At 40.6% G+C, this 22,144-nt stretch overlaps 3 protein-coding genes and 1 pseudogene across 4 annotated transcripts; 3 read left to right on the plus strand and 1 right to left on the minus strand.

The window, feature by feature from the left end:
• Positions 1–529: 529 nt before the first annotated feature.
• mrps31 (mitochondrial ribosomal protein S31) lies at positions 530–4,580 on the minus strand. The gene is made up of 7 exons (XM_033646508.2): positions 4,399–4,580; positions 2,401–2,895; positions 2,042–2,194; positions 1,809–1,952; positions 1,658–1,734; positions 1,366–1,506; positions 530–1,283 (listed from the first exon to the last, which is right to left on the minus strand). Exons 1-7 carry the CDS (start codon positions 4,509–4,511, stop codon positions 1,048–1,050), a joined length of 1,359 nt encoding a protein of 452 aa, XP_033502399.2. The 5' UTR covers positions 4,512–4,580; the 3' UTR covers positions 530–1,047.
• A 232-nt stretch (positions 4,581–4,812) lies between these two features.
• Positions 4,813–11,027, plus strand: taf6 (TAF6 RNA polymerase II, TATA box binding protein (TBP)-associated factor). The gene is made up of 15 exons (XM_033637150.2): positions 4,813–5,015; positions 6,342–6,499; positions 6,650–6,736; positions 6,826–6,979; positions 7,072–7,128; positions 7,218–7,337; positions 7,962–8,083; positions 8,233–8,310; positions 8,420–8,521; positions 8,618–8,800; positions 9,097–9,171; positions 9,256–9,381; positions 9,529–9,702; positions 9,909–10,100; positions 10,471–11,027. Exons 2-15 carry the CDS (start codon positions 6,344–6,346, stop codon positions 10,759–10,761), a joined length of 1,917 nt encoding a protein of 638 aa, XP_033493041.1. The 5' UTR covers positions 4,813–5,015; positions 6,342–6,343; the 3' UTR covers positions 10,762–11,027.
• A 1,235-nt stretch (positions 11,028–12,262) lies between these two features.
• Positions 12,263–17,716, plus strand: LOC117247210 (thialysine N-epsilon-acetyltransferase-like). Its single transcript, XM_033611572.2, has 6 exons — positions 12,263–12,434; positions 12,516–12,567; positions 16,248–16,331; positions 16,697–16,798; positions 17,193–17,233; positions 17,333–17,716. The coding sequence occupies exons 1-6, from the start codon at positions 12,372–12,374 to the stop codon at positions 17,510–17,512; spliced, it is 522 nt and encodes a 173-aa protein (XP_033467463.1). The 5' UTR covers positions 12,263–12,371; the 3' UTR covers positions 17,513–17,716.
• Positions 17,717–18,613: 897 nt separating this feature from the next.
• LOC117247215 (thialysine N-epsilon-acetyltransferase-like) lies at positions 18,614–22,144 on the plus strand (annotated as a pseudogene). The gene is made up of 6 exons (XR_013492363.1): positions 18,614–19,270; positions 19,446–19,498; positions 20,356–20,439; positions 20,784–20,885; positions 21,318–21,358; positions 21,457–22,144. The product of XR_013492363.1 is annotated as a thialysine N-epsilon-acetyltransferase-like (transcript).

Raw genomic sequence — 22,144 nt, forward strand, 5'->3', positions numbered from 1 at the left:
ATCCTTTTTATATTACAGTGGTTAATACAGTCACTCCAACATATTTTACTGCACTGCAGGAGTAGCTTTTGTCGAAATATTGAGGTTCCAGCCTTGTTGTGAAATTGTAAAAACTCCTAACTTCATATGGACCAGTCAGGACTGCCATCTAGTGGGCTGGTTGCATACAAGACATTTCTGAGCAGAACCAGGTCCTTCCACAGGAACACTTTTCTGTGCTTTATACAAGAAGAAAGGAAGTATTGCCAAAATCTTTTCGTGCCCATCACGTGTTTAAGGAAGTGTTAACAAAATGTGGAAATGAGGCGCTCTAAAGTGTCATGCTCTCATCTTCCACACGTTCTCAGATAATAGATTGCTGAGGATGTTTTTAGACCAGATGGAATCTGTGTGGTTCATTAACTTATTTTCATTTTAAAAGCCCCTCCCTTACAAAGGATAAAAGGTTCAAGGTCTTACCACACTGCAAACCTCACAATCACAGGTGTTTGTATGGCCCTTGACACACACACACAAATATATATAAATATTCGTCAAACCTGTTTTATTTTAACATGAAGGTCTTTTGATAAGGACAATTAATTTGATGACCCAGACACTGAAAATCCAAATGTCTTTTCATGAACTGTGTCATCATCACTGACACATTACAGTCAGTTAATTAGCAGCACTGGCTCTGGATTATGGAAACAAAGTGTGAAAATGATCAGAGGAACAGCAGATCTGGATAACTGGTAGAAAATTAAATAAACAAAAAACCATGACTGTACATTTGCTGCTTTATATTGTTTGTACACTTTGTGCAAGTGCTTGTATGAGCAACATTTTAACAGTGGTTCTACAGTCTGATCAGCACTTTAGAAACTGTACAATGCTAAATACCGCGACACAGACTCAATGACAGTTCACTCTAACAGGCATCCTGGAACAAATCCAAACTGTGTCAGTGAAGACGATGATAGTTGCAAAGCCCTGCTGAGTAAACAGGTCTTACTTTTATGTGTCCACATTCAACACATGTTGAAAACATATGCAGTTGTCTAAAGCTCAGTTGAGGTGAACATCGGCCTCCTTGAGGACTTCCTGTTTTTGGTGGAAGTAGTCTCTGAACCAGGAAATGTGTTCTTTCTTCTGTTGGACTGTCAGGTAAGGGTTTCTGGACAGACCGGCCACCACGAGCTCCATGAAGTGACGCACTGGTCCCTGACGGGGAAAACCCTCCTCCAGGTGTTTCTCTAAGAAGATGTGCTCATGGAACGGGACACAGGCTTCCTCCTCCAGGCCTAATGTAGAGCAATAAGACAGTCAGTGTGTCATGTTCTCCTCCTCTGTGCATCTAGCTAGAATACAGCATTTATTACTCACCAGCTTCATTGTTGATTGGGTACTGCCACATTTTTCCCTCTTTGGTCCACTGGATCATTTCCTCAAGCCCGTTGCGGGGCATTTGGTCGGCCGAAAGAGACAACTGATAAGCAAAGTCCATGTCCCATAGAGTTGGTCGTGCTGAAAGTATGACCGCAGCACAGGCATTAATGAAGCTCTCTTCTCAGTACAAGTTATTTCTAAGGACTAAAAATAATCTAGACTGACTCATCCACTGTATGCAAACACAGTCATTCAATAACAGTAGCCTTAATACAAAAATCCTTATTACCAATTGCTGATTCAACTTTATCTTCATCAGTAGAGGGGGAGAAGATGTTGAGCCTTTTCCCTGAGAACAAGTTCTTCCTAAAAAATAAAACACAGGTTCAACACACAATCCATCTCGGAACCAATCTGAGTAAAGGTGTGACAGTGTTCACCTTCTCCGAACACCATCCAGCTCAGCAGTGATTCCTCTGTCGCTTGTGTATCCCCGCCCGTCTTCATCAAACCGGATCTGATTGGCCGGGTTAGCACTCTGTCTGTTGGGATTCCTCCCCACTTTCATTTCAGCAATGATTTGTCTGAGAAAATATTGTTAGATTCATGATTATTAGCTGAAAAATCTCATTTGACTACTCATGTTAGCAACATTCCTATCCTGGAGACGTACCCGAGGTTGTTCATGTCCCCTTTCTTCTGGGCCTCAGCGATGGTCTCGTGCTGCCTCAGCTGCCTCAGCAGCTCAGACTCAGCCTGGCTGCTGTCAGGCAGAGTGGAGGCAGCAGCAGACGCAGCTGCAACCAGTTTGGGATCTAGTGTCTCACTAAAAAACACAATGCGGAGACGTTGGAATCAGCGAATGAAGAGCGACCAGGGCTTCAGATGCCCTCCCAAGACTAGGGCGCAAAGTAAGTAACAAGTGTAGAGGCACAAACTGCAGGTGAAACAATCAGACTTGAGATGTGACAAAGCAGAAAACTGAAACAACCTTAACAAGACCATGATGAAAACCTTCAAACCCACTCTCACCTCTGTGATGAAGCGTCCTCTGTGGCCTTCTGAAACATGCTGATGGTGCTCTCCATGGCTGCTGGCTTTGACTTGGGTGTGGACTCGTAACTTGGCTTTGCTTTCATGTTTTTGAGCTTCTTCTTAGTAGTTACTTCCACCTTCATGCCTCCAAGAAGGTTGAGGAGAGCCTCTTTCCCGCTCTTAACTGCAGCAGGCTTCACTTCTTCTGGCGGTGCCACGACCTGCTCAATTTTAACATCCACCTGCTGCTGCGTGGTGCCTCCATCATCTGTCTTTAACACCACTGGCTCCTCCTCCTTTTGTTCGGCCATCTTAATGACTTGGCTGTCATCTTCAGCTTTCTGTGTAACCAAAGTTGGAGTTTCTGTGGGGTCAGCCTCTTTATCTGCATGTGTTATCTCATCTTGATTAGAGGGGGCAACATCGCTTTTCTTTTCACAGAGCCTGACCGAACTTGTGCTTAGGGCTTTGACTCCACCTCCATTTGCGACCCTGTGTTAGGAGCAAACAAAATTCATCATCAGAGGGGTCATGATCATGAGGAATCTCAAAGTCTGAATAATATGACATTATAACAAAATTCAATATTAAAACATTACAATTATTTTTAGGGTGGGTGACACTGTCTTAAAATAATAACATGATGCAGCAGAGACTTTTGCAATATGCTATTGTCAATGATGCAGGGAAACACTGAAAAACACTTCACTGCTGACTGGAGCAACATAAACTGCATTGTTCGGCTCTTTGGTCCTCACGTCACATAATGACAGTGGTAAAAACAGTTGAGAAGGTCAATATACTGATCTCTTGTGCAACTACAGTAGAAATGTTGCTTCTCACTGTAATGTTTACACTGTCTGTTCTTACCCAGTGAAATATTGAGCAAACAGACAGTGTATACAGATGACACCACGGTGGCTTTTTAATTTGATATTCAATTTATGATCAGAATATTCTCAGAAATTTGTTGTGACATAGGACGCAGTGTTTCGTATAAACACAAAAATACAAAACGCTTCACCAAACAACAAAGTGGATCCAGTGCAAACAATTTAATCACTCCCGTTTACATTCAGTGTTCGTCCCAGGTACACTGAAGCCTACTTAGACTCTAAGCTCTGATTCAGTAGTTTGACAGATTGGGGAATAAAAGAGTCCCTAAACCTGTTCAATCGAGCCTGTGGGAGTCTAAATCTTTCTGTGTGATGGCAAAAGTTGATATTCTTTAAATAATGTGAGAAGGATTACATGTAATATTATCAGCTAGAGACAGAATTATTTCAGTATATGTAGTTTGAAAGCTTGACTCAAGCTATCACCCACAGTCTTTGAGCAGATATGTGGTAGTCTTGCCAGTCTAGCTTCAAGGTGAAAAAGAGACAACTGTACCCTGCACTGATTTCATACTGCATGCTTATATGGACAGGAAAACAGTAAAACTATCTTTTCATTTGCTTTGTATGACCTCAGTCTCCTAAGAAAGGTAAATGCATTGTTGTACCTTGCTACAGATATAGTCTATATGTGCACTCCAGGATAAAGCAGCATCTCAAACATTATATTATTATGTATATATAATATAATATTGTGTTTTTATATGAATGAAACTGTGACACTGTCAGTGAGATGTTAAGTTCTCCTGTAACACAGTGGTGGATGAGATCATCTTCTCTACATTCATATTATTTTATAGTAGTAACATCATATACACGTTACCAAGGAAACGACCTGTCAATCATGCAAGAGATCCTCTCGAAAAAGAGTCCATCAAACATGTCCCGCCCCCATGAGTGCAGGTTAAGTAAGGTGATAGCTTATATCAGCTGTTCCCTTCACTGCTTCATGGAAAAATATATCAAAACTAATAATTAATAATAATAAAAAAAAGACATCCCTAACAACACAGTAATTAGCTGATTGTTAGTCGTTAGTAGCTGATGTTAGTCACTCTGTGTTTCATCACATGTCACGGTCACTCACACCCAAACTCACCTGAACACTTGAGCTGCAGCTCTGTCACATTTAGATGGAAACACACACGACTCACACACACTGACTGAAGACTTTCGAGCCGTTAACACAGTCCGGAATAATAATCTATACATGACTGCTGCTTGCAATGTCCTTCCACGCTCCTGACGTTTGTCTCCGTTGCAACAACATAAAGTCACCCCTCGAAAATTCGGGAACATTGGTTCCGGACAGCAGGGTAGATAGAATCCGTGTGTAAGAAAGCGATAGAGCCTTTAATTCAGTCGTATTGTGATGGTATTTAATAATGGTATTTTTTATTTTAACTTTTGAAAATAAATTCCCCAGATTGATTTGTAATAAGTGACATTTTAATAAACTGCCGCTCTATCTGTAAGACCCTCGATTATAGTCTCGCGATATCACAACCGGAACTCGACTCAAAATGGCGATGGAACATAAGCGCGGAGGTCCCAGCTGCAGTCCGTGAATTAGTTTGTTATTTATATCGAGAGATGGATATTCGTAGAAAGGAATTAGCTTTGCGAAATAATTATTTTTGCAGATCTCAACATTGACCATTTTTATCCGTATAGGTTCCTGCTTTAACTCGGAAAGGAGAAGACAACTTCATACAGGTAAAAATGTCAACGGAAGCTAAGTTAGTAGCATACAAGCTAATAGATTATATTTAGCTCAGTGTAAGTTAATATTAAAGAAACACACAGTCGTTAAATGACTTAAAATTAACTCTGTTTGATATGAAGTTATTATGGTGATATGAAGTTGCTGCATTTACGTGAATGTAGATGTGGCTTGTGTGTTTTGTGTTGCAAGTTGGTTGTTATTCCGTCAAAGTGGTTAACCCGCTTTCTGTGGAGTTCAGTGTTTGTTTATACGTATAGTGTATTTAAAAGCTGTAAACAAGCATTAGGCGCTTGGACTTTTTCATGTTGCATTATAAACAACATTAAATCGTTGTGGAAGTTATCGGGGTTTCTGGCACAAATGGCGGAAAATACTTATTATTACCGATCTCTATGTGAAGTATAAATCTTTAAGTATCCCATTCAGGTCCATATTCATTAAAGGCATCAGCTTGTGGAAATTACTGCCTTCTGTCTGTCAGGATGGGGCCGTGTCAGATATGTACATCATGACATCTCCAATCATTTTAGAAAAATGCATGCATGACTTTGCAGTGTCTGCCACAAATACAACTAGACTGTCAAAACCAATTACATAAAGGTCTTGACTCAGGGCGTGATAGAGAGTTGTCTGGCTTCCAGCAAATATAACATTTGTTTTTTAAATTGTAATTTTGGGCTCGTTAGACCATAGATCCTTATTGCACTGTGTGTATTGCTTTTCCCACATGCACTCTGTCAAACACTAGCTGAGCTGTGACGTGTTATAAGGCCTTTTCGACTTTGACTTCACTTTTTCTGTCAACATCCCATGAAGCTGCAGTGAAGCACTCAGTTACATGCACATCTGTGATCATCCTATTTAATGACGTTCCCTCAGTAGTGCCCCCCACACATGAACAGTGTTTTTAATGATATAAGGCTGTTGTATTGTTGAAAAATATTTAATGACTAGCTGCAATATGACATTTCTTATATTTACATATGGGGAATGGGACTAACTACACGCCGCTAATGTACTTCTATCAGAATTTTGTCGATGGAAGTACATTGCAGGCTGTATGTGGTGTTACCTAAACCATCATAAGTATATGAAGGCTGTCAATAATATGTCAAGATGTTGTGTTTGTGGCTTCAGACCTATTGAATGTTTATTATTGGCAGTGAAACATTCAAATTTTGTAAGACTGAAAATCTTACGCCCTAAAAAATTAGGTTGCAGTGAAAAACTAGTGTCTCCTGAACCTGTTTTAATTTGATTTTTTTTGTGTGTGTGCATATGAGATGTGATATTCACAGTCCTGTATGCTTTTTTAGCTATGGCGGAGGAACGTCGGCAGAAGCCGTGCTCAGTCTCCCTGCCCACAGAGTCCATGAAGGCCATGGCAGAGTCTGTGGGAGTGGGGCAGTTACAGGAGGAAAGCTGTGCAGCCCTAAGTGAAGAAGTCAGCTACAGAATAAAAGAAATAGCACAGGTAAGGTTCATATGATCAGAGCAGATTTTTTGTTTGTGGGTCTCTCCGTTTCTCTTAAACCACATTTTTGAATGTCTTTCTGTCATATCTGAAGTATGAGCTTTGTATTTTAATGTTGTTTGGTCTCTTTCTTTTCTCCCTTTTACATAGGATGCTCTCAAATTCATGCATCATGGGAAGAGACGTAAATTGACCACCAGCGACATAGACAATGCTCTCAAACTAAAAAATGTGGAGGTAAGGGAGAACTTGCATACTTTAACTTTGGTCCTTTGCTGTGGTTTCTTTTGGATTTCTGTATTGTAAGTAAATTCTTGTCATTACAGCCCCTGTATGGGTTCCAGTCGCAAGAGTTTATCCCTTTTCGCTTTGCAAGTGGCGGTGGAAGAGAGCTTCATTTCTATGAGGAAAAGGAAGTCGACCTCAGCGACATTATCAACACACCGCTTCCCAGAGTTCCACTAGATGTGTCTCTCAAAGGTACCCAAATAACCAGTCATGCACGCTGTTATATTCTTGGACACAGTCTAGTTTTGACAGCTCATTCACCATGCTTATTTGTTAACCCACAGCCCACTGGTTAAGCATTGAGGGAGTGCAGCCTTCTATTCCAGAAAATCCACCCCCAGGTGAGCCCTGTTCAGAATCTCTTCTCTTGAAAGACAAAAAATATGTCTGAAGGAAACATTAATTTGGGGTTTTGTTTACTGCATTTTAGCACCAAAAGAGCAACAAAAGATTGAATCGACAGAGCCCCTCAAAGTGGTCAAACCTGGTCAGGAGGAGGAAGGTGCGATTCAAGGCAAGGGTCAGGGGGCAACGGCTGCTGATGGCAAAGGTCAGTATCTTGTGTTATAATAAAGTTCCCCTATTGTGCTGATTTTCAGGTTGACATAGTGACATCGTTGACATGGTGACATGTTGTAATGTTCAAAAAGTATTTTATTTTTCTCACACTGTCTGCCTAAATATACTTGTATTCACTCTGTCTGCAAAGCTTCGTTTTAGCGCCTGTCTCTTTAAGGCCCCCTCCTAAAAGAGCCCAGTCTGCTCTGATTGGTCAGTGTTTCCCGGTCTTCCATATATGCCCTCTAGGCATTTATGTATCATTATTGCAGCTGGGGGAATGACTGTAACGGCACTGTAGCGGCACTTTCTAGCTTTATGTATTATAGTTCTGACGTCACAACTTCACTCAAGTCCTCACAGCTCATTTAAAGGCACAGTTCCTCAATATGGACCGTGTGAATTTCTCTGTGGATTGAGTGTTTTGATACTTTATCTGTATTTTTATAGCATCTATACTTGCTGTATGATAAGAAATAAAAGAAAACAATATGGGGCCTTTAAAATTAAACTTTTCCTATTGTCTTCTTCCACTACCATGCTTCCCTCTTCCTTCTCTGATCCTTTATGGTTATGTATTTCTCCTTCATCCCATGTTTATATCTGTCTCTTTCAGGAAAGGAAAAGGGTCCAATAAAGTTGAAGCCACGTAGCACTCATGAGCTGTCTGTGGAACAGCAGCTCTACTACAAGGAAATCACAGAAGCATGTGTTGGCTCCTGTGAAGCTAAGAGAGCTGTAAGTTCTGCTTGTCTGCCCCTGTATATAGAGGTGTATTTTATACATGTCATTGCATTTCCTTGTTGATGTTTTTTCGAACAAGAAATTACTTGTATGGGTTGTCATGTCACATTTGTTTGATAACTGTTTCCTTTTGTCTCATTCAGGAAGCTCTACAGAGTATTGCTACAGATCCTGGACTGTATCAGATGCTTCCAAGATTCAGCACATTTATTTCTGAAGGAGTAAGCATCTTTTTCAGCTTCTCTTGATGTTCTAAAATGTTACTCACCTCTTGTAAAATCCCCAAGCATTAACTATGCTAAAAGTACTGACCGTATGCTCTCCTTTAAGGTTCGTGTGAACGTGGTGCAAAACAACTTGGCTCTCCTGATTTATCTAATGCGGATGGTCAAAGCTCTAATGGACAACCCCACCCTGTATTTGGAGAAATACGTGAGTGAAGAACACAAATTATGTTATTTCTAGAAGGGTATAATCTTAACAAATACTTTAATTCTAATGTTATGTTATTTCTATCTGTATTTGCAGCTGCATGAGCTCATTCCAGCTGTGGTGACATGCATTGTGAGTAAGCAGCTGTGTTTGCGGCCAGATGTCGACAACCACTGGGCTTTACGAGACTTTGCCGCTCGCCTCATGGCCCAAAGTTGTAAGACCTTCAGTACTACGACCAACAACATCCAGTCCCGTATTACCAAGACTTTTACCAAGGTGGGTGTTAATAATATGTGGCTGTATCACTGTTTAAGTCTGCCTTTTTTAAACTACTTAAATAGAGTCATGGAAACAGGGTAAAATATTATGGAAAAGTTATGGTAAAGTTTTGAAATTTCATTGGAAAAAACGTTTGTGGGAACCCTGAAAGACAGTTTAAAAAAATCTAGCCACAGATACAGTATGTTTGGAGTGATCCCTTGTTATAGATATACGCTAAGCTCCTTAAATTACACGTTTTCACCACTGTTAAAACACTTCACAAACTAAACCAGACTGACATGTTTCCTCAGAGTTGGTTGGATGACAAAACCCAGTGGACGACACGTTACGGCTGCATTGCTGGACTTGCTGAACTCGGACCTGATGTGAGTGCGATTCTGTTTTCCTCCTGTCTTTATCATTTCCACTCTTTTTGAAAGGCACCAACCTCCTGATTTTGTCCCCTGCAGGTGATAAAGACGTTGATCCTTCCTCGGCTTACTGTAGAGGGTGCTCGCATCAAAGCAGTGATGGAAGGACCAGTGGTGTCTAATATTGATAAGATAGGAGCCGACCACGTTCAAAGCCTCTTACTGGTAATAAGTTTGTGATTATTTTACATTTAAAAGTAGACGACTTCTGACAGATTGATTCGTTTTGTATATAATAGTCACTTCACATCAGTTATTGTATCAGCACAGTACGTATGTTTCATATTCACACAATGTGATTTGTTTTCAAAGAAACACTGTGCAAGTGTTATCGCCAAGATCCGACTGCAGCCCGACAATGTGGAGCAGTATCGGATAGACTACGGTTACCTCGGACCCATGCTCTGCTCCCATGTAATGAAGGCCAGGACTCAAGCAGCACTGCAAGCTCAGCAGGTCAACAGAACCACATTAACAATCACACAGGTACGTTTCATACTTACATTCATGTAATGTTTTCAGTGAAGTATAAATAAAAGTGAAAAAGCCGGAAGGACGTTTTTGGAGTAAAAAAGATGCCATGAAAACACGGACATAGTTTGTATCACTCCAGAGTCCAGAATTAATGCAGAATGACGTGTAAGCAAACTATCACAAAGCTGTTTAATTAACGATGGATCCTTTTCTCGCAGCCTCGTCCGACCCTCACCGTCTCGCAGAGCGGGTTAAGTGGATCGACAGGACCGCGCACTCCCAGCATTATTAAGGTTCCAAGCTCCCTCACCCTGATGTCCCCTCGACCAGGGACCCCATCACAGCCATCTCCCCCGGCAACAAAGTACATCGTCATGGCAACCAGTGCGGGAGCTGCCTCAACTCAGCAGGTACTTTGATTTTGATTCAGTCGCACACTCATCACAGTGTTCCTCTGCCACCAAGCTTCAAAGGGAATGTTCTCATGGCTATATTGATAAGATGATATGATCAATAATATATTATTTTATAAAATATACATTTTAGTTGCAGCTGCAAAAACAATGTAAGCATAATAAGTGATGACTTTTTTGAATTGAATTATATATATCTAATGTATGACAATATGAAAAGAAACAAAAAACGAATATAAACATGATTGAATTCAGATGTGAAACATTTATATTTTTATTAGTTAATAATGTGATTGGTGTGAAACTAAACAAGTCCCACAACTCCTCTGTTTATGAGTTTACATCCATCTTTCTGTCTCCCCTGTAGGTAATCACCCTCAGCTCTTCTCAGTCGGCCTCACCAGTCACCAGCACTGTTCCCAGTGCCACTTCGACCTTGCAGCCTTTGGTAAAACTGGAGTCTGGCAGTGGTCCCGGACTGACAGGTTCACGACCTCTGCAGAAGTACATAGTTGTATCTCTGCCCTCGTCGGCCTCTTCCTCTTTGGAGACTAAGAGCTCTGTGCTACCAACCTCAATTTCCTCAACCCAGCTAGAAGCGGGGATGAAGCTAGACCGGTCCGAGTCTCCAGGAGCAAGCACACAGTCGCCACACTGAGACTTGTATGGGTAGTGGAGATGTTGGTGCAGCTGAACACAAGGAGGGCTGTTTAGGCTGAACTTAAAGGGGTAAACCTTGGAGTGGTATGAAGGGGAATATCTGAACTCTTGACTGATGAAGAGCAAATGTGACTAGACATTGTAAATATGTTAATGCCCAATGAAAACTGAGGTCCAGCTGTGAGATCTGTAATGTTTCAGCTTATATTCTAATTGATTTCATGTTCTTTTTTTACTCTAAAATAAATCAGATTTTGTATGAAATCCTTTATCTGGATGTGTTTTTTATACATTTTTATTTACTCTGTACAGTTTGCCATCAGCACAGATCGCTGTTTGTTGAGTGTCACTGTCAGCACTGATCACAAGACCAGCAGGTGTGTTCAAGCCTGCAAAAAGGGAAACAGAAAAAACCCTCATACTAACTTCCTATAATTGGTGGAAGGAGCACACACGACTTTTACTTGAGTTAAAGCAGCAAATACTTGATTGTAAAAATACTTCAATTCAGGTAGAAGTCCTGCATTTAAAACATTATTTTGATCATTAATAATTTGCTGTCTATTAATTTCCAGCTAAATTGAGAATCGATTAATCAGTTGCAGTCTTTTTTTTTCTTATAGAAAAGGTCAATATTCTTTGACTCCAGCTTCTTAAATATGAGTAACTTTTGGTTTCTCTGTAAACTGAATATCTTCGGGAAACACTGATCAATGTTTTTCACAATTTTCTGACATTTTATAAACCTAACAACTGATTAATCCAGAAAATAATCTACAGATCAAATGACAATGAAAATAATTGTTAGTTGCAGTCCTTCATTCGTACAAGCATATGTGTGGACCTGTGAACAGAGTGATCAGTAGCAATGGCTTTTAGACTGATGTAGTGGAGTATAAAGTAAGTTAAAATGGAAAGACTTAAGTAAAGAACAAGGTGTACAAGTATTTGAGTAAGTGTAAGTGATTACATTTCACAAGTACTTGTGTCACTTGGGAGCCCAGAGTCCCAAAACTTATTTTCTTTCTTTATTTATTTAATCAGGATGTCTCATTCAGATCAAGAACCCTTTGCAAAAGTGACCTGAAAACATGTATTTACACATACACATTTAAATTACACTCTTAAGTTTTATTCACCCCAGACAAGCCTCGCAGACACACCCTAATGCACATATAAATAGCATCACTTGAAAGCAATGCAAAAGTGTAAGACCACGTTTAACACTTCAGTCAACTACAACTCCCACTGAGCATTGCGGTTCGAAACATGAACGTGATGGTAGACCAAGTTTAAAAGCGTCTTTTGTAGATTTATTCGTTGTAGTTTGTATTTTCATGACAGGAGTCCTTCCCTGATATTGATGTGAATAAACAATTATCAAAAAAAATAACAGGGTGAAGTAGAGCCATGTCGCTTTTTTTTTTTAACATGTACACAATTTAAGTGATTTGTCTTTTATTTTGAAGGCAAAATTACAACACCAGAACTCGGAATGACTTCCTGTGTACGATGTGTTTTCCGCTGTTGTGATTTGTAGTCATTTCATTTAACTGAAGAAGAAGACAGTAGTACAGGGTGAAGTGTGGACTGAGACACTTGACAAACATGAATTTTAAAGTCCGGGCTGCAACTAAAGAAGACTGCAAAGACATATCGAGACTGATAATGGTGAGGCTACAGTACAGGGTTGTAACCAAGCTACAAATTGTGCTCTATTTCACACCTGACTTTATGCTCCCCTCTTCACAGGAGCTGGCGGTGTATGAAAAAATGCCTGACCAAGTGAAGATATCTCATGAAGGTAATTCTGCACTTTAACTATAGAAACAATGCTGAGAGCAAACCCAGGTTAAACGTATCAGTGTCGTTGTTACATTGTATGTGTCACAGGAATGCCATTAAAATACCTTCAGTGCCACCATAACACTAGAAGTGGTTCTGGATTTGCATCTCTGTCCACACTTTAACCTAACGTTCTGACTGCATGTGCAATGTGCAATGTGTGTTAGTTATTATGTAGTGAGCAGTGCAAGACTTTGCAACCACTCACAAATAAATGATAAATGCTGTGCACTAATCATTAACAATAATGAGACTGCGGTCAGTTTGAATATTAGATAGGACCAGATCTCTTGGGAAAAATGTGGTTGTACAGTACAGGCCAAAAGTTTGGACACACCTTCTCATTCAATGCGTTTTCTTTATTTTCATGACTATTTACATTGTAGATTCTCACTGAAGGCATCAAAACTATGAATGAACACATGTGGAGTTATGTACTTAACAAAAAAAGGTGAAATAACTGAAAACATGTTTTATATTCTAGTTTCTTCAAAATAGCCACCCTTTGCTCTGATTACTGCTTTGCACACTCTTGGCATTCTCTCCATGAGCTTCAAGAGGTAGTCACCTGAAATGGTTTTCCAACAGTCTTGAAGGAGTTCCCAGAGGTGTTTAGCACTTGTTGGCCCCTTTGCCTTCACTCTGTGGTCCAGCTCACCCCAAACCATCTCGATTGGGTTCAGGTCCGGTGACTGTGGAGGCCAGGTCATCTGCCGCAGCACTCCATCACTCTCCTTCTTGGTCAAATAGCCCTTACACAGCCTGGAGGTGTGTTTGGGGTCATTGTCCTGTTGAAAAATAAATGATTGTCCAACTAAACACAAACCGGATGGGATGGCATGTCGCTGCAGGATGCTGTGGTAGCCATGCTGGTTCAGTGTGCCTTCAATTTTGAATAAATCCCCAACAGTGTCACCAGCAAAACACCCCCACACCATCACACCTCCTCCTCCATGCTTCACAGTGGGAACCAGGCATGTGGAATCCATCCGTTCACCTTTTCTGCGTCTCACAAAGACACGGCGGTTGGAACCAAAGATCTCAAATTTGGACTCATCAGACCAAAGCACAGATTTCCACTGGTCTAATGTCCATTCCTTGTGTTTCTTGGCCCAAACAAATCTCTTCTGCTTGTTGCCTCTCCTTAGCAGTGGTTTCCTAGCAGCTATTTGACCATGAAGGCCTGATTGGCGCAGTCTCCTCTTAACAGTTGTTCTAGAGATGGGTCTGCTGCTAGAACTCTGTGTGGCATTCATCTGGTCTCTGATCTGAGCTGCTGTTAACTTGCCATTTCTGAGGCTGGTGACTCGGATGAACTTATCCTCAGAAGCAGAGGTGACTCTTGGTCTTCCTTTCCTGGGTCGGTCCTCATGTGTGCCAGTTTCGTTGTAGCGCTTGATGGTTTTTGTGACTCCACTTGGGGACACATTTAAAGTTTTTGCAATTTTCCGGACTGACTGACCTTCATTTCTTAAAGTAATGATGGCCACTGGTTTTTCTTTAGTTAGCTGATTGGTTCTTGCCATAATATGAATTTTAACAGTTGTCCAATAGGGCTGTCAGCTGTGTATTAACCTGACTACTGCACAACACAACTGATGGTCCCAACCCCATTGATAAAGCAAGAAATTCCACTAATTAACCCTGATAAGGCACACCTGTGAAGTGGAAACCATTTCAGGTGACTACCTCTTGAAGCTCATGGAGAGAATGCCAAGAGTGTGCAAAGCAGTAATCAGAGCAAAGGGTGGCTATTTTGAAGAAACTAGAATATAAAACATGTTTTCAGTTATTTCACCTTTTTTTGTTAAGTACATAACTCCACATGTGTTCATTCATAGTTTTGATGCCTTCAGTGAGAATCTACAATGTAAATAGTCATGAAAATAAAGAAAACGCATTGAATGAGAAGGTGTGTCCAAACTTTTGGCCTGTACTGTATGTGTGTGCACAGTCCACAGCAGTTATTTCTGCTCTTTTCTTTGTAACTTGTCGTGCATTATGAATTTCTGTACAAGTTACTCTTAATGCAGGCTGTCTCCCTTATGTCTGTATCATGAGTTCAAAGTTGTCCATTTAGAAAGCAGCAGTGAACAAAAAAATTAAGGAAGACTTAAATCACACATCAGATCTCGGTGAACAAGTTCTTCAAGTTGAAAATCTTTGCTGATGTGTGCATTGGAAAACTTGTTGAGAACAAATGGTCTATGGAAACTAAATTCATCAACCCACTGAGGGCTGGATTCAAAATCACACTGAAAATCAATGTAAAAAATTTAAATCACAGGCTGATCCAACTTGTGTGAATCATATCGCAGCCACTCAGTAGTGTGTATGGCCCCTAGGTGCCTGGATGCACTCCCAACAATTTCTGGGCTTGCTCCTGATGAGTTGGAGAGTGGTGTCCAGGGGGATCTCCTCCCAGACCTGGATTAAGGCACCAGGGAGATCCGGGACAGTCTGTAGCAGCACTTGGTGCACTAGGTGCTTGATTGGATTTACGTCAGGGGAATGAGGGGGGCAGTCAATGGCATCAATGTCTTCGTCATCCAGGAACTGCCTACACACTCTGGCCACATGAGGCCGGGCATTGTCCTGCACCAGGAGGAACCCAGGGTCCACTGTACCAACATAAGGTCTGACAATCCATGGAAGTTTACATGGATTACATGGAGGTCTGTGTGACCCTTGAAGGATCTGCCTCCCCAGACCATCACCGACCCACCGCCAAACTCGTCATGCTGATGATATTACAGGCAGCATAGCATTCACCATGGCGTCTCCAGACTCTTTCACGCCTTACACATGTGCTCAGTGCCAACCTGCTCTCATCTGTGAAGAGAATGGGGCGCCAATGGCAAATCTGCCAATTCCAGTGTTCTCTGGCCAATCAAGTTGCACAGTGCTGGGCTGTGAGCACGGGCTCCACCACAGGACATCAGGCCCTCATGCCACCCTCATGGAGTCTGTTTCTGACAGTGTGGTCAGAAACATGCACACCAGTAGCCTGCTGGAGGTCATTTTGTAGGGCTCTGGCAGTGCTCCTCCTGTTCCTCCTCACACAAAGGAGCAGATACTGGTCCTGCTGCTGGGTTGATGCCCTTCTACGGCCCTGTCCAGCTCTCCTCGTGTAACACCCGGTCTTCTGGTATCTCCTCCATGCTCTTGAGACTGTGCTGGGAGACACAGCCAAACTTCTTGTGACAGCATGTGTGGATGTGCCATCCTGGAGGAGCTGGACTACCTGTGCAACCCGATTGGGCTGCAGGTATCGCCTCATGCTACCATAGTGACAAGGACACTAGCAGAACACAAACCTAGAGAAGAATCAGTCAGGAAGGATAAGGAGAGAGCAACTGTCTGTGGACACCACATGTGAAACCATTCCCTTTTTGGGGGTTGTCTTTCTTGCCTCTCTGTTGCACCTGTTGTCACTTTTTTATTTGCACCAAAGGAGGTGAAACTGATTCACAATCACTTGTGCTTCCTAAATGGACACATTGATAATGCTGAAGTTTAACTGACTGCTTGACTGCTTTGCTTCTTCTCACTTCTGTGCTGAGGAATGCTAAAATGACTTTTAAATGTAAAGATGAAATGTTTCTATCTGGGCAAATGATCTGTGTTGTTGGAGTTTAGAGCTGGAGCGGGACGGCTTCTGTCAGAATCCCTTCTTTGAATGCCTCGTCGCAGAAGTGCCCGAGGAGCATAAATCTAAAGAAGGTAAAGTTTGGATCAAGGCCTTTTCTGCTGTAGTCTCTCCTTTGAACTTGTCAGCATCTCACTCAGATAACAAAAGACCTGTGCCTTTGCTGTTTAGATATTTCTATCTAGTGTCCAACAAATCATGCTGATTACTCAAGTGCCGCCTCATAAATCAACAGATGTTCATCTAATGTTTTGTTCAGAGATAAAACTGAAGGCAGTGGTGTTGCACAGTGACTGAGCATCCACACACTTGATATCAGTTCACTGTTTTTTAAATGCAAGACACAAGGATTTATTCCACTTTATTTGTAGGGATTTAAAATGTTCTGGTGTTCTTCCTGTTTGTCTTTTTGATTGCTTGTTTGTTTTTGTCCATGTAGGATTCACAATTGTTGGATACGCCTTTTACTTTTACACGTACAGTACATGGAAGGGGCGGACCATATATTTGGAGGATCTGTACGTGATGCCAGAATTCAGAGGTAATGTATGTGTTGAATTGTTGCCAATAAAGCCTGAAAGAAAAGTACTGTGTAAAATGTGTTGTGTTTACTTAATTAGTTGTGTGAATCATAATTTATTCATGTGTCTGTTACATCTTTTTATGTCTCCATGCCAACAAAGAAGAAAGCCTTAAGGGAGTTTCCTCAAATTTGGCACAAATGTCCACTTGGACTCATGATGAATCGATCCGATTTTGGTGGTCAAAGGTCACTGTGACCTCACAAAACATCTTTTAGGATAACTCAAGAATTCATACGCTAATTATGACAAGATTTTACACAAACGTCTTTTAGGATAAAATGATGAAGTGATGAGAGTTGTTCTAGTTTGTAAATGTTTTCCTGTTTTTATTTTTATTCATTTCCTCAACAGGAAGAGGCATAGGCAAGGGTTTACTGTGCAAAGTCGCTGAGGTAAGAATGTTTTCCTAGACTGTTAAAGCGTAGTTTTCTACAAAGAATTGTTGATGTGTGATGAAGAGGTAACAGTGCATGACTGTATTGTGTTCTCAGGTGGGGAAGAATAAGCAGTGTGTGCGGCTGCAGTTGTCTGTGTTGGACTGGAATACGCCCTCTCGGGACTTCTACGCTGCTAAAGGAGCTCAGGACCTAACCGACAGCGAAGGCTGGCACTTTATACGTTTTGACAAACAAAGCATGGACAATTTAGCAAATGAAGCTCCAAAAGATTAAAAGTCTGCAAATTAACTGTGTAACTTTCTGTGAACGACTGTGGCTGGTAAACATTCACCCTGTATGAGACAAAATAAGCTGGACTGTACCTGGTTCCTCACTACCTTGTCTTTCTCCTGTTTTATAAAAATCATGTCCTGATTTAAACTTTTCATATTTACAAGGACCTACCTGTGATTTATAAATACGATTTTAAATACTCTACCTTTGACCTTCCTTCATTTTCCAGACAAGGTTGCAAATGGTTATGTCTTGTTGCCTTTCAAGTGCAGAGTGTAAATTTAGTTTGCAGACATGATTTCCTAAGTGTTTGCATGTTGCATATCATATATTTGTGAATGTATATAAAATACATTGGTTGAGATGATTTAAATCTTTTAAGGATCTGGTGATGCTGGCTAGTGTCCCAGCAGCACAATGTGACTTGACACAAGTAAATCTAATCTCAGCTGTGACACCATATCATTCCAGTGGGCGGTGAACTTAACCAACTGAAAATGATATAATTTGTCAACTCTCTTAGTGTAGAGTCAGGGAATGCTGTGGTTAAATACATGCATTAAAGCAACAGTTGCTGTTTCTTAGTTTGTATGATTGTATCAGACCAGGGGCCTGTTTCAGAAAGCAGAGTTAACAAACTCTTGAGTCGAACCCTGAGCTCTGAGATAACTTCCCCTGAGATGGAAAACTCTCTGAGTTTTCAGTTTCAACACAGCTGATCTGAGTCAGTTCACTCAACTCTGTGTATGTTCTTTCTGAGTTAAGGTCATGCACGGGGAATGAAAAAAGTGATCATCAATGGAGTGCCAGTATTACAATTCACCATGACAACAGGTAAATAAAAGGCACAACCTCCATTTTCAATCCGGTGATATCAAGAGATATTAATACATTAATATGCGGACTGCAAACATTTATCTAAAAAAACAAAGACTCTGAATCTGAGCGGGGAAAGTGTCAATAAATTAATATAATAAAGTGTTATTCAGTGATATCCATTAATTCATCATTAGGTCATAGCCTACTTTACATTTTAAATATATTTGTACAGCTTTAATCTGACAGGGACAAAACACATGGGCTAGTAAATGAAGATGAAAGATATAGTTGCAGATTTAAAACAGATGTATTTATATCAAAGACAGAGACGTGATTGTAAGCTTACAATCTGATCCAGTAATAATGTGTTTGAATACAGCGGATTTTGAATTGGAGACATCTCTTTGAATCTTTGGCCCAACGGTGTTTGGTAGCTTTATGTCAGCTACTTTAACACATGTATATTTAAAAGCAGCCACTGAAAGTCTATTAAAACCCTCCAGACTAGACACAGCCTTAAACTTTTGCAGCTGCACCACAATCCTGTTCATCATAATTAGAGACATATAGTCTCCAGTATTACAGGAATTATGTTCCTTTAATGAGACCAATCACATTTTGAGTGATAGAGATAATTATTGATGCATACTGTAGGCCTACCGGTTTTTACAATTTAAACCTAGATTTTAGAATAGGCCATTTTTTTTTTTTTTTTTTTTAAATGTGAACGTTTTATTTGTCTTTAATTTTGAAGACGAAATCAACACCGGAAGTGATTCCGGCGGTTTCCGCTGGTCTGATTTGTAGTCTTTTTACTTCTCTGAGGAAGAAGACAGTTTGACAGGGTAAATGCGGACAGTGATAGATTAAACAAACATGAACTTTAAAATCCGGGCTGCAACTAAAGAAGACTGTAGAGACATATCGAGACTGATACTGGTGAGGCTCAGTACAGGACTGTAACCAAGCTAACCTAAAAATAGTGCTTTGCTTCACCATGCTGAATTTAATACACCTGACTTTAACGTTACGTTGCGTTTGTTACATTTGGTAAATTGCCAAATGGCCGAGATTGCATTCACACTAAAATGTCATGAAATCCCTCTTTTCACAGGAGCTGGCGGTTTATGTAAAAAAAGCCTGAGCAAGTGAAGATATCTCATGAAGGTAATTCTGCACTCAAACTATAGAAACAATGCTGAGAACATGCTCAGGTTAAACTTAACAATGTTGTAGTTACATGTTATGTGTCACAGGAAGCCAAACCTGTGAGCCAACATGCACAAAAACTGGTAACTTAGTGGGTTGGTGCTGATTGATGCCTTGGAAATAAGTGTGGTTGTATGTGTGTGTTTGGTCCATGGAAGTTATTTCTGCTCTCTTCTATGTATGAGTTACTCTTAATGCAGACATTACAAAGTATGATAATGATGTGTACAATACTTATACTTTCAAGTACTTTTAAAGGCACCTGGTTACGTTTTTGGCCACTAGTGGCGCTGTAGAGCAATGTTATGACAAGCGAGTCCACGAATTGTTTGTATCAGGTGTTCTACCAGCACGAGTACGCCACACACCACGAGCACATGGATGTCGTGATTGACATCTCTGCTGACTGAAGATAACACATATCAACATGTGGTGGTGGTATTATGCTCCGTATGGAAATCAATGCACCAATAAAAGAGGAATAGAAGAAGACTGCGTGCAGGATTGAAACATTCACTTTGCAAATGTTTTATGAGGTAGGAAATGCTTTCAACATATTTATGAGTAAACAAACCTGCTAGATGTGACAGGTTGTGATCCACAGCTGAAATGATTAATGTCTACAACTTGTTTCCTGCTTAATGGACTGTTTTGTAGCAATGTCACCGTGTGTTTGGATCTCAGCTGTTATCATTAAATACTAACACAGTTGTAAACAAAAAGTAATTAATCTTCTAATGTTCTGAGCATTGATGTATTTGCTGTGTCTGTTTGTGTTTGGGCAAATTTAAATGATCTGTGTTGTTGGAGTTTAGAGCTGGAGCGGGACGGCTTCTGTCAGAATCCCTTCTTTGAATGCCTCGTCGCAGAAGTGCCCGAGGAGCATAAATCTAAAGAAGGTAAAGTTTGGATCAAGGCCTTTTCTGTTGTAGTCTCTCCTTTGAACTTGTCAGCATCTCACTCAGATAACAAAAGACCTGTGCCTTTGCTGTTTAGATATTTCTATCTCGTGTCCAACAAATCATGCTGATTACTCAAGTGCCGCCTCATAAATCAACAGATGTTCATCTAATGTTTTGAGATAAAACTGAAGGCAGTGGTGTTGCACAGTGACTGAGCATCCACACACTTGATATCAGTTCACTGTTTTTTAAATGCAAGACACAAGGATTTATTCCATTATATTTGTGGGTTTTTCTTCCTGTTTGTCTTTTTGATTGCTTGTTTGTTTTTGTCCATGTAGGATTCACAATTGTTGGATACGCCTTTTACTTTTACACGTACAGTAAATGGAAGGGGTGGACCATATATTTGAGGGATCTGTACGTGATGCCAGAATTCAGAGGTAATGTATGTGTTGAATTGTTGCCAATAAAGCCTGAAAGAAAAGTACTGTGTAAAATGTGTTGTGTTTACTTGCTTAGTTGTGTGAATCATAATTTATTCATATGTCTGTTACATCTTTTTATGTCTCCATGCCAGTGATAGCCGTGACATTATGTTCTTGGGTTGTCTGTCTGTACTATTCTCGGGAATTAGATATCTGAAGAAAGCCTTGAGGGAGTTTCCTCAAATTTGGCACAAACGTCCACTTGGACTCATGATGAATCGATCCGATTTTGGTGATCAAAGGTCACTGTGACCTCACAAAACATCTTTTGGACCAACCTCAAAATATCACATAAATGTCTAATGGGAAATTACAGTTTTTCTAGTCTGTAAATGTTTTTTCCACAAGTAGAAAAAAATATTTTATTTTGACTGATTTCCTCAACAGGAAGAGGCATAGGCAAGGGTTTACTGTGCAAAGTTGCAGAGGTAAGAATGTTTTTCATTGACCACAAAAGCTCAGTTTTCTAGAAGGAATTGTTCATGTGTCCTGTGTGATGAAGATGTAACAGTGCATTTTTTGTCAGGTGGGGAAGAATAAGCAGTGTGCGCAACTAGAGTTCACTGTGTTCGACTGGAATACACCCTCTAGAAAATTCTACGCTGCTAAAGGAGCTCAGGACCTTACCGAAAGCGAAGACTGGCACTTTTTACGCTTTGACAAACAAAGCATGGACAATTTAGCAAATTAAGCCGCAAAAGATTAAAAGTCTGCAACTTGGTGCGACCTCTAGCTCACCTGGTGGGCTGAGTCTTTTGCAGCGGCCTGGGTTTGATTCTGGCCTGCAGCCCCGAGCTGTGTGTCATCATATATTTGTGTCTGTATAAATAAAAAACAAAAGATTGACTGAGATGGTTTTAATCTTTTTAGGATCTGGTGATGCTGGGGGAAGATTTTGGCCAGTGTCCCAGACTTGAATAAAGGCAATCCCAGCTGTGATACCATATGATCTCACTAGGTGGCGTACTTAGGCAACTGAAAATTACATGATTTGTCACTCAGTGGACATTCAGGTAATGCTGTAGCTACATGGGCCGTACCTCCACTTACACGTCATGACAACAGGCCCAGCTGTGAGCGTTTTTTGTTTTGGTTAAAGGAATCAAAGGAGATTATAATCTGCAAACAAGCTCTGTAACCCCAAAACTCCTTTCATCTGAACATGTGAGCTGGAATTTTTTGTAATTACTAAAATAAAGTGCCACTGCTCAACA

Source organism: Epinephelus lanceolatus, chromosome 11 (assembly GCF_041903045.1).
Source record: "Epinephelus lanceolatus isolate andai-2023 chromosome 11, ASM4190304v1, whole genome shotgun sequence".
NCBI classification, from domain to species: domain Eukaryota; kingdom Metazoa; phylum Chordata; class Actinopteri; order Perciformes; family Serranidae; genus Epinephelus; species Epinephelus lanceolatus.

Bases quoted from the DNA above. Each gene is read 5' to 3' on its own strand.
- mrps31 (XM_033646508.2), bottom strand. From the start codon at position 4,511: ATGTATAGATTATTATTCCGGACTGTGTTAACGGCTCGAAAGTCTTCA. The intron at 2,896-4,398 runs GTGAGTTTGGGT...CTCCTAACACAG, and splicing joins GCTGCAGCTCAAGTGTTCAG to GGTCGCAAATGGAGGTGGAG. The intron at 1,953-2,041 runs GTACGTCTCCAG...ATATTTTCTCAG, and splicing joins GGGGACATGAACAACCTCGG to ACAAATCATTGCTGAAATGA.
- taf6 (XM_033637150.2), top strand. From the start codon at position 6,344: ATGGCGGAGGAACGTCGGCAGAAGCCGTGCTCAGTCTCCCTGCCCACA. The intron at 6,980-7,071 runs GTACCCAAATAA...GTTAACCCACAG, and splicing joins ACTAGATGTGTCTCTCAAAG to CCCACTGGTTAAGCATTGAG. The intron at 10,101-10,470 runs GTACTTTGATTT...TCTCCCCTGTAG, and splicing joins GAGCTGCCTCAACTCAGCAG to GTAATCACCCTCAGCTCTTC.
- LOC117247210 (XM_033611572.2), top strand. From the start codon at position 12,372: ATGAATTTTAAAGTCCGGGCTGCAACTAAAGAAGACTGCAAAGACATA. The intron at 12,435-12,515 runs GTGAGGCTACAG...CCCTCTTCACAG, and splicing joins ACATATCGAGACTGATAATG to GAGCTGGCGGTGTATGAAAA. The intron at 12,568-16,247 runs GTAATTCTGCAC...GTTGGAGTTTAG, and splicing joins AGTGAAGATATCTCATGAAG to AGCTGGAGCGGGACGGCTTC.